The following is an 18,279-nucleotide window of genomic DNA, read 5'->3' as shown; positions in this document are numbered from 1 at the left end:
TTTAGGAAGCATCTGGAGAATTATCTCTACATTCCACTTAGTGTAACTCACACAAAAATTGCAAAATTTCTGGAAGAGCTTTCCAAGTCTGGGGATACAGGAGAAATTTTAGTCTTGCAAATAGAAAGGTGGATTCCATTTGTATTTGGTAGAAAGAAATGGAATAGGATAGAATAGAATTGTGGAATAGGTTGGAAGGGATCTTAAAGCCCATCTCATTCCAACCTGTGGGCAGGGACACCTTTCCCTATCCAGGTTGCTCCAAATCCTGTCCAACCTGGCCTTGGACACTTCCAGGGCTGGGGCAGCCACAGCTTCTCTGGGCAACCTGTGCCAGGGCCTCTGCACCCTCACAGAGGGAATTTCTTCCTAATACCTAATCTAACCCTTCTCAGTTCGAAGCCATTCCCTCATGTCACTCCAGGCTGTTGTAAATGGTGTCTCTCCATCTTTCTTATGGGCTCCCTTCAGAATGGAATAGAATAGAACTGAACAGAAGAGGCACCCGTTTGTCTTATCCTGCAGCACGTCTGTGTTTGGTTGATGAAAGAAATATTCATTAAAAGTGTCTCTCTACCGTCCCTCCAATTACCAGGTAGTGCAGGATGACCAGGATGGTCTATATGTCACCTGCTGGCAATTTATACCTCTTTTTGAGAGGGCAGCTGTGGGGTAGAAAGCACATCTGTGAGTTATCAGCGGGGATGATGCTGAGCTTCAGTCCTTGGCATCGGTTACCCCACCTCCAGCTATACCTCTTCAAATACAAACCTCTTTTGATGCAACATGCATGAGAATTTAATTTCTTGGGGGAATCTGTGCTGTTAAATATAAATTAATTCTCTTTTACAGGTGAATAGGGTGTATGTCATTTTTGATGTACCTACTACCGTGTCAATGATCAAGTTATGGAATTATGCCAAAACGCCTCAGAGAGGTGTGAAAGAGTTCGGTGTAAGTAATTTTTCTGTGCATTTTGTATGTTCTGGTGAATCAGCTGCTTGATTTCTGTATGGATTTTCACAGTTTACTGAAGTGTGATTCCATATAATCTCAAAGGATGGGACTCATCTCATTTAACTGTGCATTTAGTATTAAAATGACTAATCTCTGCCAGTCATCTGTCCTCCTTTTTTTTGTCCAGGGAAAGAACACTTTATCTGATTTTTTTCTTAGATAATTGTCTTAAGATAGGATAATGCTTTTCTTTTTCCACTGACTGTAGAGCAGCCCTGCAAGACTAGTTTAAACTACAAACCCAAGTTTTAGACAGCTGAAGTGAGGTGAGATTCATTAATTCCTAGATTTAAGAGTGATTCACTCCAGTGAATAGAATGGCAATTATGTAAAACATGAAATACATTTTTAATTACCTTCTTGAAAGCTGCACTAAAAAACATCACTGATAGCATAAAAACTTGAGGGGGGAGAAAAAAAAAAACCAACCAAACCCCAGCAGCAAATAGAAATGGAAGTTTTTAAGGAACAAAAGCTAAATTAATGACCAGATTTGTGAAACAAATAGGGCAAAATGATTTCTAGTTAATTGCTAGAGACAATAGCTGAAAGCAAGGCTTGATTTCTGGGTGGGTTTTTTTTTTTGTTTGTTTGTTTTGTTAAATATCTGTAGCTTCTGGTGGATGACTTGCTGGTGTACAATGGGATTCTGGATATGGTGAGCCATGTGGTGTCAGGAATCCTCCCAACCTGCGACCCAGTGGTCCCGTATCACACCATCCTCTTCACCGACGATGAGAAGATTTGCCGTCAGGAGAAGAGGAGAGTTATTAGGTGTGTGAGTGGATCTTTCATCTCATTTTTAAACAATGTTTGCATGTGACTGATGTCAGCAATCTGTGCATTGCTATAGAAAATTCCCTCCCAAAGTGCCTCGCTTAATGAGAAATAAAGAGGTTTTTAGATACAAAGACCAAATTACCAGCTTTATGGGCACTTACTGGGACTCATGATTTATATTTACATGTGTTTTCATGAAAGCCTATAAACACAGAAGAAAAAAGTGAGGCTTCCTTTGAGAAGGGATAATAAATCCCAATGATATTACATAGAGGGGGGAAAAAATAGAAAGTTAATGAAAAAGAACCAAGCATCAAAATTAAAGAAAACAAAGTCCTCTGATTTGACACAGATGCTAATTAAGGAACCAGAATTCTACTATTTTATAAACGTTCTAAAATAATGAACTTGCTAAAATGAGAAATGACTTGCATTTGGAGGAATGACACTTTGAAACTACTAAGTTGGCAATCTCACAGAGAATGTGATGAAATGCAGTGAAAAATGCACTTCCATTTAGAAGGTTAGGATTGATAGGGTCTAAAAAACAGTCCCTGGCAAAGGAAAATAAAGATTGAAAGAATAATTTATTTTAAATGGGATTGAAAAGTGAAGAAATGAAAGCTTATAGAAATGAACACTTTCTTGCACGTTGGACAGCTAACAAATAGAATGTCTTGCACCTACACCATGGGGGAAAAAAAAGGCAAGTTTTGCATGGCAAAATGGCACATGATCCATTCAGAATATTCAAATATTTAGGAATTAGCAGGAGGAACATGAGCTGTCCTGATTGAGAACAGTAGTTCACATTGGGGTTTTTTTTCCCTGGGTTTCTCAAAAGCGTTGGCTGTTGGCCACTGGAACCGTCAGATGTTGAATAAATTATTATTGTTTGGGTGTATTGTGTGAGACATGTTTTTGCACAAGTGGCAGTGTTGTCGTGGTGAAATTCGGAGGTGGGCGATTTTTCAAGTGAAAACGTTGCTGAAAGGAAAACGTCTCGAGGAAATCAAAGTTTTGAGAATTTTTTCAGTGGGGTGTAAAAAGGAGTAAGGAGGGGAAATGAACCTTTACTTTCCTCAGCTCCAGGTCTTTCTGTGAGTAAAGCTATTTTATTGGAAATCACAAGGAGCAGCAGATCTTTTTCACATAACTTCCTTTGCACGTGTTATAAGACTTACATCCTTTGATTTACTTTGAAGAGGAGTATCTTTTTGGGGTCACAAAACTGCATGGTCTGTTCTGCAGTTGAGAACATGCTGAGTCTCTTCTCTTCGAGGCTTCTGGGCAGGAGCTTTCTTGGTCTTTGTTCTTTGCCTGCTTTGCAATCTTCTTTCCCCTTTTTTTCACCTCCCAGCCTACTAAAATATAGGGTATTTCAGCAGCAATAGAAGACATGCTGGATAATATCCCTTCATTTTAAAAATGGTCTTGGGCTTTTATGTGTTGTTACTTCTGATTTTGGCCTGTTCTCTTTCACATGTCCCTGTTCAGTATTTTATGAACCCTGAACCTGAGTCTGATATTATCATCAATAGTGTAAGTTCTGATTTCCTTCACTCTGACAGTTTGGGAGACGTTACATTTTTCTCCGAAAATAGAAACCCATTTTGAGCAGTGTTTGTAGAGAAAAGAAAAATACACTTCTTGTGTTCCAAAGGCACAAATGTTTTGTTTTGTCTGTGAAAGGGAGATGTTTTTAGTGATGTTTTCTTCACCTTTCCATTCAGCTCACATTTTCCCCTGTGATACGTTCAGTTTAATTTCACTTGGAAGTTATTACTTCTTTCCCCAAAAGAAATGGTTAAAATTTTGCAGCAGCCTGCAAGTAAAACTTGTCACAGTAAACAAATTTTGTTTAGTTCAGAAAACTTTCAAATAATGCTATTCCAGTGTTACAAAGCAGTGTGAAGTTCCATATAGGGATTTTTATACCCTGTATGGAGAGCTCTGATTTAAAATCTCACTGTGGTTCAAGCTGTGTAGGCAAGGCTTGCAAATTGTAGAATGAATGTGATATTTATATTTGAATGTGTGCCTGAATGAATGGTACTAATTAAAACTGGCAAGGAATCCTTCAGGTGGGTGCAGACAGGAAGTTGTGATTTTTTGGTAACTTTTTTCCATAAAAAACTCTCATAAGTTTTCACAATGCTGATTATTTTGGCTGTTGTACTGATTTGCATCTTTTCAGCAATCATGTGGGAGACCAGGACGTCCGAATGATGAATGAAAATGAGATTGTCACAAACAGCAAAAAGAAGCAAGTTGTGGCTGATCCAGGTAAGTTCTATCTTCCACAGTTTTCTTCTGATCCCTTCCTACAGACAGTGTGGATAATGAACATTTTTAGAGACCTAAACTGGGAAAACTGGGGAGTCTTACACCTCTTACATGTGTTTAGCTCTACTTTTTCTACCATAGGAAGACGAACTATGGATTTCATAATCCAGTGCATTTTTATTCTGTATCTAAATCTGAAAGGGAATGATATAGATCAAAGACATATTTGGTTTATACCAACCCAAATGGGAAAGTCCTCAGGAAAGAAACTGGCTGAAGATAAATTGGAAATTCATGTTAATAGTGCAGGTTCATAGACAGCTTTTGGAATAAGAGGCTCGTTGGATCCCCACTGATCTTCTAAGCAGCTTTTAGAGATGATGCAGATGTGTCTGAGTATCAGCTGCTTGTTGCTCCTTGAGCAAATCCAAAATCATGATAAGTGTAACAAGGGGGAAAACATGTTGACTTTATTCCTCCCACTGTCTTTCTGGTTGGTCTTTTCTCTTTCAAAGTGATAATTAGAAAGACAACCCCTATTTTTTTCCCAAGGAGAAAGAGTAGATTTTATTTATAGTCTGAAGAGTCCCAGTCATTCATTGTAAATTACTCAGAATAGCTCCCTAAATACATTACAAATTCTCAGCCAAGCTGGTATATTCATGATTGGTTTTCTCTCCTGAGCATGACACTTTCTCCAATTAGTTCTCTAGAAAGTGTTGCAGAAATTATTTGATGGCTTTTAATAACAGTTCTGTAGGAGAAGGATTTGAAAGCCCATTGCCTGTACAAAACCAGCCTGAAAGTTATTAGTATATTAGCACAGGCTGTGCCAGAAGTATCCTGGACATGTCTGTGCCTGATGGAATGACATCCTGGGCTGCAGAGCAGACACGGCCAGTAGAACAGCTCTCATTGCCATGGCCATCACAGCTATTGCCCAGTGTGCTGATATCAGCCCAGTGGTTGTTGGTAACAGATTTTTACAATGATTTGGGTTGGAGGAGACCTCAGAGGGAGGGTCCAAACTCCTACTCAGGCCAGTGTCAACATTAAGTTCAGACCAGATTCCACAGGAAAGCAAATCCGTGGGACCGTGAAAAAATTGGCAGCCCTCGCTGTCGGTGTAAGAAACATCACTGAGAAGACTATCTCTGCTTTCCTTCTGGGATGGAAAGAGAAATGGGCACTTTTCTTCCTCATCTTACTCTGAGGCTTCACTGTACAGTCCTAAACCAGCTCTCTGTTTTCCCTCCCAGCTTTGCGTCCAAAAACCTGCATGTGTGAGAAAGGGCTGCAGAGGAGGAAAAGATAACGAGGGAAGTCCTGGGTGCATCCAGCCCTGAATAACTGCAATCCAGATCTCCAAGATGAGCATCATCCAAGTGGAAGATTTGCTATGTCTGCTGCTGCTGAACCACCTCCTGTCTTATGAGGGGCAGTTTTATGTGCCACGGGAAATGTTCTTCAGAATGAAATCTAAAGCATGAATTTATTTTCCTGGGAGTTCTTTGTTGTGATGTGTCTGATTTTTTTTCCCCTCATCTCTTAACTGAAAATCCAGGGAGGAAGGAGCATAGAGGAGAGAGTGAGAACTTTACTGCTGACAACTGTTCCTGCCAAGTACCGAGAACTTGGGGGAAGCAGGATGGTTTGATAACCACAGGTTCTTCAGATTATTTCTCAGAGCTTTTATTCCTAAATCCTAGCTGGATGATCATGAAGGTCCAAACTAGAAGGAAATGTGGCTTTATTTCTGATGCCTGTAAATAGTTCTCTGGGAAATGCACTTATTAGAGGAAATAACTCCTTACCTGTCTGTCTCTGGGCTGCCACTGCGTGTTTTGCTGCCGTGGCTCTCTGTAGGAGCTGACACTGTTTCTGACACCTGGGGAGGTTCCCCTGGGCTTGCAGAAGTGTGATGGATGCTTTTAGGAAAGGGAGATCAGGAAGGTTTATCAAGGTTTAGCAAGCACATTTCAGCTGTCATTTCTTTCATGTTTTGCAGTGAAATAATAATTTCTTTCGTTATTTCACTACCCTGAAAAAAACAAATGAGGTGTTTTGCCTGGAGTGCCATTGACAGGCACTCTACACATTCTTCAGAGTCCTCCTGCTGCAGAGCAATGTGCTTTTCTCCTATTTTGCCTGCTCTTGTTTATATGAACAAGGAGGCCATACTTCTGTGCTGCACTATCCACATCTGTTACCAGCAACATTTTGTCACCTCTGAGAAATGGTAAATGCATTTTAATTAGCAGAAGGTAAGGAGCAGGGTGCATTTTTACACACAAAAAATACCCTGCTATGTAGCCATTGGAACAAAAGCTCTAACCAAATGAATATGCTGCAGGATTTGCTATGCAAATGTACTTTTCACTGAAACTTGGGTGTTTGTGACAACCTGAATAAATTTCTTCCATAGCAGATTCTTCCTTTGTCATTTAGAACTCATTCCAACCCAAGCTGGTTGATGAGTCCATGATTGTTTCCAGAGAGAAATGAACACTGAAGTCAGGATGTGCTTTTAGACATAAAACAGAGTTAGTGTTGCAGCTGTTGCTGTAGAACCAAACTGTGCTGCTTCCCTTTCTGTCCTAAGTCAGGAGTGTAATATTTTGTATATTTGCTTATTAAAACTTCACTGCTGTTGGCTAAGCTGAAAAGACACAAGATAGCAATGCCTTTCCCAAATTTCTGTGTATTGACAGACCAACAAAATGTATTTTGTACTAAATACAAACCACTTTATTTCTAAATGCAAAGTAGTGTGAGTAACTGCACTTTGTTTAAGGGATCTTCCCAATCTGCACTGACAAAAGGACCCTCTTGTTCTGATAATTCTCCCCATGATGTGTTTCCTGGTGTAGCTCTACCAAGAACCAAACTCCAGATCATAGAACAGGCAGCTCCAAAATGAAACAGAGGAGGAGCTGAAAGGAGGGATATTGTGAGAGCTCAGAACAGATATAAATGTCTGTATTTGGAAGAGGAGAGGCTATAGCAAGGTTTTGAAGACTTGAGGCACAACCACAGATTTGTCATGCAGGCAATCTCTGAATGGGATGTCACATTGTTTGTTCTTCTAAGCAAATTGCATTGAATGTGCAGAGAAATGAAATCTGCTGTGTTTCCTGGCACACAACAGCATCCTTATTATTGATCTGAAAAGGTGTGAGGGGGAGAGGACCTCCTGTGCTCATCTGTCTTCTCTGTATCTCTCTGGAGCCTCTCCAGTCCTGTGTCTTGGACTAATGATTTTTCAATCCTAATCCTTTGAGGTAACTCCAGGCTTTGTAAATTATTGCAAAATACTTGGTCAAGCTCAGGTGGGTCACAGCTCTCTCTGACTGTTGTGTGCCTGTCCCCAGCTCTTCCTCAGCAGCCAGCTGGTAACTGCAGCCACTTTTCCCACCTTTTGCCCCTGGAAATCTGTGTGTGGAGCAGCTGCTCTGACATGAAGTTTAACGGCTTCAATCTTCTGCCATCCTCTCCTAACGGCCTTTGTACCCCTTGAGGAGATTCCCCACAACTGCCACGCTGTGGAAAGAGCATGAAAGTCTTTAAAGAACTTCAGAACAGTTGTTAAGTTGTGGAACGTCCTCCCCTGCAGTGTCTGTGTCTGCAGGAAGGCTTTACCAGGCTGTGCTGGGATGACACACACTACCAAGGCAGAGCCTGATGGAGGCCTTGATTCCAGCCAGGCATTTAGGGAAAGGAGCATAACTTTTGGAAAATACTTCATTCATCCCTGTGGGGTAGGAGATGTCGGTGTTTGCCCTCCTAATTGGAGCTGAGATGTAATGACCCTTCATATAACCAAAGGCCCTTGACTCATTTCCTCAGTGAATCAGGGTTAAAGAAAAGGGTTTATTCCATTTTTCACCTTTTTTTAACTAACTACCCACAAGTACATTCATGCCAGACTAGCATTTACAGGAGGGACAAGAGGAAGAGTAAACATGCAATCAAGGAGATCCCCACGGAGCACTTCAGTCAATGCCAGGCACTGTTTCAGCAGGAGTAATTCAGTGAGAATGTGCCCAGTGACATCATTTGACATTGTCAGAAGCATGGCAAATGAATTCTTGCTGAAGGCCTTGATGTAAATTATTAAACTTTCACCCAGTTCCAATTTCTGGGCCACTCAAAAAGGTTTATACCGTAGTTGCTCACCTTTACCTGTTGTGATTTGGTTTAAAGGGCATGGATCGAGATAACAGAAATGAGTTTGTTTGTCCCACAGTGACACTGAGAAGGGCAGGGGATAAAGAAATAATCTGTGAGGAAGTACATGTCAGGCTGCCTATTTTTTGATCTAGGAAAAGATATTTTTATCAGTCTTCACAGCGTAATCTGAAAGCTGGGAAGGCCTGCAACTTTCCAATTTCTGCCTTTTTGTGCTTTAATCCTGGAGCATTTAAACAGCAGGGAGAAGCACCTGTCAGTGGACAAGGGAGCAAGCAGTGGTGCACTGCAAAAGGTAGCATGGAAGACATGGAAGTTTGTGTATTCCTGAGTCAGGAGAGTCATCCATGAACCCATAAGAGCTTCATGAGGAGCTACAGGGAGCAGCTAAATTAAACTGAGCCTTTCTCATGGCTTAGACAGGACTGGGACATGAACTGCCCTACAGAATCCTGCTGAGGTGATGCTGTTTTCTATAAGATTTCCTGGTCCTGCTGGACTTTCACCATGTTCCTGGTGTGTAGGTCATTCCCTGTCGTGATGTCCAGTGCTGCCATTCCAGGGATGAGTGCCAGGCTGGGAACAGCTGCAGGAGCCTGGCAGTGCCCAGGAGTGTTGTGAGATTGGACAGAGCTCTTGTACCCCAGGTAACAAAGACCCTGGAATGGGCAGAGACAGGACTTGCTGCCAGTGGGGGTGTGAGGGGGAGGCCAGTGGGGGAGGGAAGTGTAATGCTGAGTCTTTAAACTTTCTGGAGTTTCCAGAAAAACCTCACTTCCCAGCATAAGTCGGGTAAGAGCAGACATGAAGGGCTGTATTGACATCTGAGTTCTGCCACCTGCAGGGGACAAAGTCTACTTTGCCTTTGATCTGCAGGACAGAAGCTTTTCCCTTTCCCCCCTGCTCTCTGCTCACGCTGTCCTCACTGCTGGATCACCCCTGCTCCAGCCTGGGGGATGCAGTGAGTGATTAGAGTCCAAACCAGCGCATTGAGGAGGGTGCCTTAGGCTGCCCTCCATGTTCTGGGACTGCTGGTCTGGGAGGCTGAGCTCTAACAGGAGCTGCTCTCATGGCAAACGTCACTGAAGGAGCCAAATCTCTTCCAATATTCCTCAGAAAACGCAAAGCCCAGCACAAACCACCTGGCAGTGGCTTCCCCAGTACTGCAGGCTCTGTAACTGGGCACTCTGCAGCACCTGGGGCACCTTCCTGCATTCCCTTTTAGCTTTTTCCCCATCATGTCTGTCTTTCAGCTGCATAATTATGTTAGAAGGTCACTCCATTCGTCCTACAAAGCAGTCCTGAAGGTCCTGTTCAGAATCATTATTGTTTGCCTTGCGGGTGTGACCAGCCTGTTCCACCCTTCAGATGGACGTGCTCAGATGTGTTACAAGATTATTTCATCTCATTTCCCACGTGCAGGGCACTGCTCTCTGATCTGGGGAGTCACCAACCCCTGTGGTCACAGCTCCTGTTTGCTGGGGGGCCCCCATGTCCAGGGATTCCAGTGCTGTGGCTCTGCCTGCTGGATTATTGCCCAAAAATGCTGCAGAGACGACTTCATGGTGGAGGTGTCTCCTCCAAAGAGCAGAGAGGGAGGCAGAGAGGACTGTAACACACTGGGAGGGTGTTTGCCTCCATCTGCCTGCTGAGGTCCTGCTGCCCAGAGCACAAGAAGTGGCTTCCTGGCTCGGTGGCCTCTTTGCCCATTTCTGTGACTATTTGCTTGTTTGCTGAGAAATGACTTACAGCCCATGTGAGACACAAACATCCCTTTATCACCCAGCTTGTATCACCCTAATGGAATTCTGTCAGCTGAGGATAAAATGTGGACTAAGAAAGCAATTATAGAGTGAATCTCCGAGCTGCAGGAAGAGCTGAGAGATGGGGACGGAGTGCCCAGCTGGAGTAATTTCTTGTCCGACCGGCCGCTAAATCTTGCTGGGAAGGGATCAATTTTCCACCCTTGTCTAACAGCATCAGCTCCCATCACCCTGGCTCAGGACCCTGTGAAGTGCTGCAGTGTTGAGATCTGGACATAAAAGGAAACATTTGCAATTGGTGGCTTCTTTCTTACTGACCCAGGAATTATTGGAAAAGGAGAAAATCAGGTTATAGACTTGCTGTCTGAGGGCTCTCTGGTCCCTTTCTGAGCTCCTGGTGAAGGAGAGGACTGACCATCCCAGTGATCAGCAGAGTAGGAGTTTCCCAGCCTGAAATATTGCTTCCATGGTCCTTCACCCACAGCTCACTGCTTTGGCTCTAATTAGGAGAGGAAAACCTGCACCTCATGACCTGTGAGCAGCCTGCCCAGGTACACAGGTTATTTCTGCAGGGTCTCAATTATGCAGTGAGACCACGATGAAATCCTGCCTTTAGCTTTCAACTCGCTCAAGGTCTCTGCTGTGACTAAAATCAACCTGACTCACAAACCCTGAGTGTTGATCTCTGTCCTATTGCTCGTGGGACTTCCAAAAATGTCAGCAGGTACAGATTTTGTGCGGTCTGGGCAGAGAGGATGGGCATTTTGGGGGACCATAAATCTAAGGAAATAGGTCAGACAGATACAATTAATTCCCACTCAGCTCTTCCCTCTTACAGATTCGTGACCTGTTGTTTCAGAGCTCGTTTTCCTCAGCTTATCTGGATCTAACTGGAAAAGGACCTTCACACCGGTTTTTGAAAGAACATCCTGCTGGGCTGAGTGTGTGGAGGTGAATGTCAAAATAGGCTAAAGAAACATAGAAACAGCCAAATCTCCTGCCAGTCTGCTGGCCCTGGGAGAGGCAGGAGGGGAGGGGAAGTGTTAGATCTGGACACTGCACCTCAGAGCCATCCTAAGGGCCAGGAGGAGCCTGCTCCTTGCCTGCTGATCCCTGAGAGTGTGAGCCCAGCTGAGTATTATGGACCGGTGTCCAAACTGTATCCCAGTCCGTGCAGCTCCAGCTGGGATACAGTTTGGACACCGGTCCATAATAAGGGTGAAGGAATACAGAGGGAACTGCTATGGCTGTGAAGGTTTCTCAGGGAAATTGCTCTTCACCCAGCACGAGCATTGTACCTGGGGAAGAGAGGGCTCCTGTGGCAAAGACAATGAACCTGGAGCAGCTTTCATCTCCTTCACTGAGAATTCTCTCCTGCCTGATGGCAGCATGAGGTGGCTGCCAGAACAGAGAGGTTTCTGTGTGTAACAAGCTGGGGAAAAGAGCTTTCATCTTGAGCAAGGGAGAGCTTTTTTATCTCTCATCAGAAAGGGCCGGGGGCACAGCAGCTCTCTGAGTGTGCAGGGCTGGCAGGAGGAGGCTCTGGCCAGCACAGGGAGGGGAGCTGGGACGTGACAGCCCTCCCCGTGCTCACCAGTGGGCTCAGGAAGTGTCTTTTATTATTCCTAGGTCCGTGCTCCCATTCAGCAAAGGTTTTCCTGACTCTTTTCTGCAATTATACACCGCTTTTTTTTTTTTTTTTTCTTTTTTTTAACCTTACAGAAGTCAGATCAGGTTACACAGGGTTTCAACCAGTTTGGAAAACCTCTAGGGATGGAGGCTGCACAACCTCTCTGGGCAATCTGTTTTAATACTTAACTGTCCTAATAGGGGAAAAGTTTTTCCTTTGACACATAATAACCTGTACTTTTCCCCACTGATTAAAGGCCCAGATCAGCGTGGATAAGACTTTTGGCATTGCAAAAAGGTCATCTCTGCTGTTGTCATCGAGCTGTGTAATAATAAATTCCATCTCCCAACTATAATTTCAGATTTGCAGATTAGCAGAAGTCTCATGATCTGCCTCTTTCCTGGTATGCTGGAGACACTGCTAAAAATAGAGTAAGTAGCAAAGCTACCTGAAATGGTCTAAGCTTAAACAGTGGTAAAAACTAATCTACAGTGAATGCTGGCTCTGGCTTGTTTCCAAGGGAATGTTTTGGGATGGCTTGCTGTATACTGGAAATTGTTGGGTGAGGATTAGTTGGTGAACAGATGAATCAAAGTGACATTTCCATTACCAACAGGAGATCTGTCTGTGGTCAGAATTCATGGGGAAGGATGTGGGATGATAGTATGACTTTTCATTATGTTTAATATTGTCAGAGAAATTAAATAGCCACTATTATTCATCTCTCAGGGATAGTAACGTATCTGAATATTAACACAAAATGGGAGATCTGATCAAAACCCACTGACCCAGCAAGACACTGATCTGTGTTTTAATCACTCTCTTTGGACCACTCAGGTAATTTACTCTTCATAATAAATCTGCAAGAAGCTAAGATCTGCATTTCTCAGGACAGTGCTTGGGTAGAGCAGTGCGAGTTCTGTCCTTGTGTATTCTGTCTGAAGCCCTTTGGGATGCCCAAAGTGTCACTCTTTTTCCTGAGGAAGCAGCATTAAGGCCCTCAGGAGATCTGCACCTTGGTCCTCTGCCTGTGGTTTGAGAATAAGGGTCAGGGGATGACTTATGGGGCACTTGTTTGCCTGTCAGACCCCTCAGAGGAGGGAGAGGCCCACGGGGGAGGGCTCCAGCTCATAGTGGAAAATAACCACTTACAGAAATGTATGCATAGAAGAACTGGAAAAGGGTCTCCAGAGGCAGTTTCACCTTGGAAAAGAAGGATTTAATTGTAGATGTACTGTGAAAATTCCTAAAGCCAAGTTGAATTGGAGAGTGCAAGAGGCACTGGGTATATAAATGTGTAGAGAACACAGCCTGAGGAGCAGGAATTCAGGTAGGACAAATGGAGAAGGGATTAATGGTAATTAATGGCACTACCCAAACCCTTGTGACTCCCATGTCAGGACAGATAATGCCAATAAATGATATAAAGATGCAGGTAGTTGCCTAAAACTCATTCTACTGTATTTTAAGTCACGAGGCAGAAGAGCTGGTGGACTTGTTTTGCATAAAACACTCACATTATGCAGGGATATTATTATTATTAACAGTAGGAGGGGGTAACCATGAGGTCATAAAATGTATGGATCAGTGAGTGACTTTGACTGTAGTTATGCATTAGAGATATTAATGAGAAGGCTGACAAATGAATCGGCCATGCATGTAGATCCAAGCACAGTAAAGGGTCCTCCCAACCAGCATCACAGAAAGTTTGCCATTTATCTTCTTTATCCACTGATGCACATGTAAATTAACCTTCTTCCCTTCTTTTTTTTTTTCCTCCTTTGTTAAATGTTTGTTGTGTTGCGATCTGTTAGTTTTTGCAACACAGAGTTTATTATTTTATTTCTTTTACTAGAATGGCGTCTCCTCAGAGGGGTTGGACGAGCTGACCTCCAGAGGCTCTTTCCAGCTGAAATTATCCTGTGACTCCATGACCAGGATGCATCAGGACTCTCTGTTTAACATGACTTATCTGCTGTAGAGAGTCTTCTGCCAACTGGAGCCTATCGAGCCTCAGCATGGGGGATATTAATAGGTTGCTTATTTAATGCAATCAATCAGTACAAACTACAGATTGCCTGAGGCTGCAAAAGTGTTCATGTCCTCACACTTCTGACCAGGCACCTGCTCTGAGAGGTGACACAGGGGAAGGTCCTCAGGATATGTGCAGGGATGAAGGGCTGACAGACACCTTGTTACTTGAATGAGTGGGGTATTAATGACTCTCTGGAGCTGGGTGTGACTGGAGAATAGCAAATATAATGCCTGTAGTTAAGAAAGGAAAGGAGGAATCATTTGGTCCAGTGCTGGGTCTTCAGGCTACCTGTTCAAGGGCAAAAATAGACTAATCCACTTTAACGAAGAATAGAGGGAATGCTGCATGGATTTAAAGGCTAATTTTTCACTGTGTGTCTGATTGCCTGCTCCGCCTGTCTCTATGCAAGTGGAGGTGATAACATTTTGGAGAGAAGGCTTATTTATGCTAAGGAGCCATGGAGGCACAGTGCAAATCAGTGGGAATTGTCCAAGAGGAACAATGGCTGAATCCCTTTGACTGTCTCAATAATGGGGCTGTGTAATTGCCTTTCTCTCGGAGTACCAGGCAGCAAGACCCAGAGCCCTGAGACAGAGCAAGCTTGTTACAGGACACATTCAGGCAAGTACAGGATGCTAAAAATGAACTCCAAAAAAAAAAAAAAAGAAAGAATTGCTTTCAGGCCCATGTATTTAAGACACTGCTGTCTTACTTTGGTTGTGCTGACTCAGTTTTGTACCCTCCCAGGAGAAGGGCTCTTCCTGCGGGTGTGGGCGGCCAGCCCTCGCCCTCCTGTTGTGTGAGGAGTGGGTGACTACAGGAAAAAATAGACTGGACACAGAAAAATCTCTTTGGAATCGTGAGCAGGCAGCTGTGTTTCTCTCCCCAGCAAACCTAGGGAAGCAAAAGCAGCGAGGAAAGCTGAGGCTTGCGAAGGATGAGGGGATTTGGCACCAACAAAGAGAAGCACTCAGGAAAATCAGGAGAAAATCAGTGGATTTTTCTACCTGTATGCAAATCAGGGAAGGTGCCTCAAGTAGTTGGAATGGTCACAAAGGTGCAGATAATGCAGGAACTGAAGGCTGAGACATCTTCACAGAGGCAGAGCTGCCTCCAAGGTACAAATGCAGCAGAGGAAAATGGGGAAGTGAGGAGCCTGTAAAGGACAGATGGAGGGGGTTTGTCCTGCTGCTCTTTTCCCAGTTTCCTCACAGCTGAGCATATGGGCTGCTGTGGCTGGCAAGGCACTGGGGACACACTGTGGGGCTCAGAAGGCACAGATACTGAGTTATAATATGTAGAAGGTCTGACAAGACTGGCCAGCTCTAGTTGCATGCAAATAGCCTGGAAGTTCCACTGGAGTAACTAAAAGCTGGGACTATCAGGATAAAATGCACATCTCTAAAGTGGGTAGAGGTGATTCACATCACAACTGACCCAGAAGAAGGAGACTCTGCAACCTGAAAGGGACCCAGAACTGACACTCTTTGACAGAACCAGCCTTGATGATGTAAGGCTAATAAAAATAATTCATAGACTCATGCTGGATCTGAGGCGTGAGGAGAACAAGGCTAAAAGTGCTAATCTGATCGCACTGTCAGGCCTCAGGAACAGGAGAAGCCACAGAGCCTGTTCTTACAAATGTATTCAGATTTTACAGGCAGAGAGGGCAGGCAATGCAACATATGAAGACTGATACTGCTAATCCCTAAATTGTGGTTTTGTCGGTTCTGTGGAAGTTATGGAAAGCTCTGAAGAGCTCTGAGAGAGTTGGGAGTCTGATCTGCCATGGAAAAATTAGTCTGGAGCAGCAACTGTGTGAGTGCTGTGGGAGGAGGGTCAGCCATCCATGTGAACCAGGGGGACAAGAGCCATGAAGGCTGAACAGGATGCAGGGGGTGCTTGTGTGACACTCAGACATCCCCTCCACGGTGCACAGAGCCTTCAGGATGATTTGTGGCTCTCCACTGTGGTGCTCCCTGGGGTGGGTGATCTGCTCTGAGGGGATGCTGCACCTCCAGTAACTGTGACCATCCTGCACTCTCCTCTGTGCCCGCCTGTGAGGGTGGAAGGCAGGGCAGCCTTTTCCCAGTCCCTCACTTCAGTGCTGTGACCCCCCCGAGGGCACATACTGTGCACAACCCTGTGTGTCCCTCTGGGCACCTTGGAATTTGCCAGCTGTGGCTGCAGGTCTTGGCTGCAGGGGGGCACAGAGAGGCTGTGTGGGCAGTGCCGTGGCTGCGTCTGCACAGCAGCTTGTAAGTAAAATAAATTGCTAATAACAGGGAGCTTAAAACGACACATCTGTAGGCTCAGTAGAGACCATGGTGCTGGAAGGCACCATGTGGGGACTCTCCTACAACAGTCAGTGTCCCTGTGGAGATGTGCCCAGCAGGTTCAGAGCGTGTCCCTTTGACTGTGCAGCCCCCTCCCATTCCCCAAGGTGTCTGGAGCTGTGGTGGCACACAGAGTGATCTGCTTTGGGGCTTTTTTGTAATTTTTTTTTAATTCCTCCTCCCTGTTATTTTTGAAATAAGCTTAAGAAGTGGATTAGAGCAGAGGGGCTGAACTCACAGGTTACCTTTTGCCATCCCTGTGGCCTGGCAGGGAGCAGCAGCCGTGTGCAGGACAGACGTGTCCTGAGTTTTGATGGCTTTGTCACACTGATTCTGGGGAAGTGACTGTTTCCAAAACGTGCCAAGGACTCTGGAAGGGAGTGGGTGAGCCAGTGGGCCATTGGTACTGAGCAGAGTGGCTCAAGGACATCCCTCCACCCCTCCACCCTCACCAGATCTTTACAGAACGGGCTGCGAGGCCATCCCCGTGAGCAGAACCTGGGAAGCAAACTGTGGTTCACCCACTGCACTTTGCTGGTTCCCAGAACGGGAGGAAGGAGCTCTTGGGCCATTTTCCCATGTGTCCTCCATGCACAGCAGCCTCCTTCCCTCAGGGCAGGCTCCACAGCAGCGATCACCTCGTGAGACCCTGGCAAAGGGAGCCTTTCAGCACCAAAGTCGTGGGAAGGCAAAGCACAGCTGTGAACACCTCTGAGCTGGTCTGTCAGCCCAGTCACCACAAACCAGGAGGGCTGGAGGTCACAGACCTTCACCTGCCTCACTGCTGGGTTGCTGTTTTAGGGGCACATCACAGAGTCTTGTGCCCTGGCCCCGTTACCTGAAAGGGGACCTGCTTGGGGTCACCCCAGGTGCTCACTGCCATGCCCTGGGTGCCTGCAGAGGAAGGTGGTTTGCAATGCCCAGATCTCATTCCAGTTATTGGAATTATGATATTATTATATATTATATCATATGCTGTTACATATGTGGAATATTTCCAGATGTTGATTGATTTGGCATACAAAGCACTTTTAGACAAATAAATAAAAAAGAACAGGCACGGTTTTCTAACAAGTAATGTCATTTAATGAATGATACACTCTAGAAAATAGAAACTACCCAGATGCTGGTTGGTTGGTCTGTTTGGGGCTGGGAGAAGGCCCTTGCTCGGACGTACAACGCCTTCTTGGGATTCTTTTGTTGGCATTTGTAGTTGCTGGAAACAAGGAAACGTCCATAGATTGAAAGAGACACTAAAGGAGCAATTGGTTTCTAAAATGTGGGAAGTGTGCAGGATGCCTTCCCACTCTGTCTCATTGGGCAAGTGGCATGAGGGCTCAGAGCTCACCAACATCTTTACAGACGACCCATACCTAGAAGGGACAGACTCAACCAGCGGTACCTACCACAGTTCAGTCCTCAAACCACCAGAGACCTCCCACTCCACACAACCTCTGGGGGCTCTGCTGTTATTGCACGGCTTTCTGCACGCGTTGTGTCTCTTCCCTCAAGGTCTGGCTGCTGATTCCAGGGAATATGCTTTTCAGGATGTCACAGTACACCATGTACAGCTCTGGGTCTATTTTGGGCCTGGGCAGAGCCCGGGAGTTGCAGGGCTGTTCGGAGGGGGGGTGCTGTGGCCTGTAGACATCGCTGAAGAGCGCGGTGAGGATCTTGTGGGCGGCCTTGTAGGGGTCATCCTCGAACTGCACCATGGCCTTGAGCTCCGTCAGGGTGTAGCCGTTGTACCTCTTGCTGTCCTCGGCCAGGGGCTGCACCGTCTCACCAATGTGCCTCACTTTCCACTTCAGGCATTTCAGGTCTTCCTTCACGTCCTCTAGTTCTTTCTCCATGGCTTGGAATTCCTTTGCGGTCACAAATCTCCTGCCAAGGAAAGAAGTGGCAGAGACAGGGTGGAGTTGAGAGGCTCAGAGGGGTGAAACCAGCCCAGCCTGCCTGGGGTCGGAGCAGAGGTGGAGGTTTGGGGGGATGATCCCGGCCATGTCGCTGAGCACCATCCCCAGCTCTGATCTGTCAGGCTCCACAGGGCCAGCAGAGCTTCTCTCTGTTGGTACAAGGGAAAGATGTGCTGTGTCATTTTGGAAGGAGAGGAGGCACCTTAAAACTCTGCCCTGTTGAAGGAGCTGAGGTTGATGACCTGGCCCAGGGATGGTCTGTCATCAGGTCTGGAGAACTATGTGGGTGTATAGAAAAAACAGAGTATTTTGCTTCTTGGATAACAGG

General features: G+C 45.2%; 2 protein-coding genes across 7 annotated transcripts in view; one reads left to right on the top strand and one right to left on the bottom strand.

Moving 5' to 3' along the window:
• KATNIP (katanin interacting protein) overlaps positions 1-6,848 on the top strand; it is a 56,712-nt gene extending 49,864 nt beyond the window's left edge. For all 5 annotated transcript variants that reach the window (XM_050317210.1, XM_050317212.1, XM_050317211.1 and 2 more), the window contains 4 exons: positions 853-954; positions 1,631-1,791; positions 3,995-4,083; positions 5,343-6,848. In XM_050317210.1, the coding sequence (XP_050173167.1) occupies positions 853-954; positions 1,631-1,791; positions 3,995-4,083; positions 5,343-5,398 (408 nt within the window). In that variant the 3' untranslated portion in view covers positions 5,399-6,848. The remainder of the gene's footprint in view (positions 1-852; positions 955-1,630; positions 1,792-3,994; positions 4,084-5,342) is intronic.
• Positions 6,849-17,098: 10,250 nt separating this feature from the next.
• Positions 17,099-18,279, bottom strand: part of GSG1L (GSG1 like) — a 55,471-nt gene continuing 54,290 nt past the window's right edge. For both annotated transcript variants that reach the window (XM_050317288.1, XM_050317287.1), the window contains exon 7: positions 17,099-17,919. In XM_050317288.1, coding sequence (XP_050173245.1) covers positions 17,818-17,919 — 102 coding nt within the window. In that variant the 3' untranslated portion in view covers positions 17,099-17,817. The remainder of the gene's footprint in view (positions 17,920-18,279) is intronic.

This window comes from Myiozetetes cayanensis, unplaced genomic scaffold (assembly GCF_022539395.1).
Source record: "Myiozetetes cayanensis isolate MyiCay16 unplaced genomic scaffold, myiCay2020 scf20-37, whole genome shotgun sequence".
In the NCBI taxonomy this organism is placed as follows: Eukaryota; Metazoa; Chordata; class Aves; order Passeriformes; family Tyrannidae; genus Myiozetetes; species Myiozetetes cayanensis.
The sequence above is the reverse complement of the archived record's forward strand: the minus strand, read 5'-3'. Positions and strand labels throughout refer to the sequence as shown.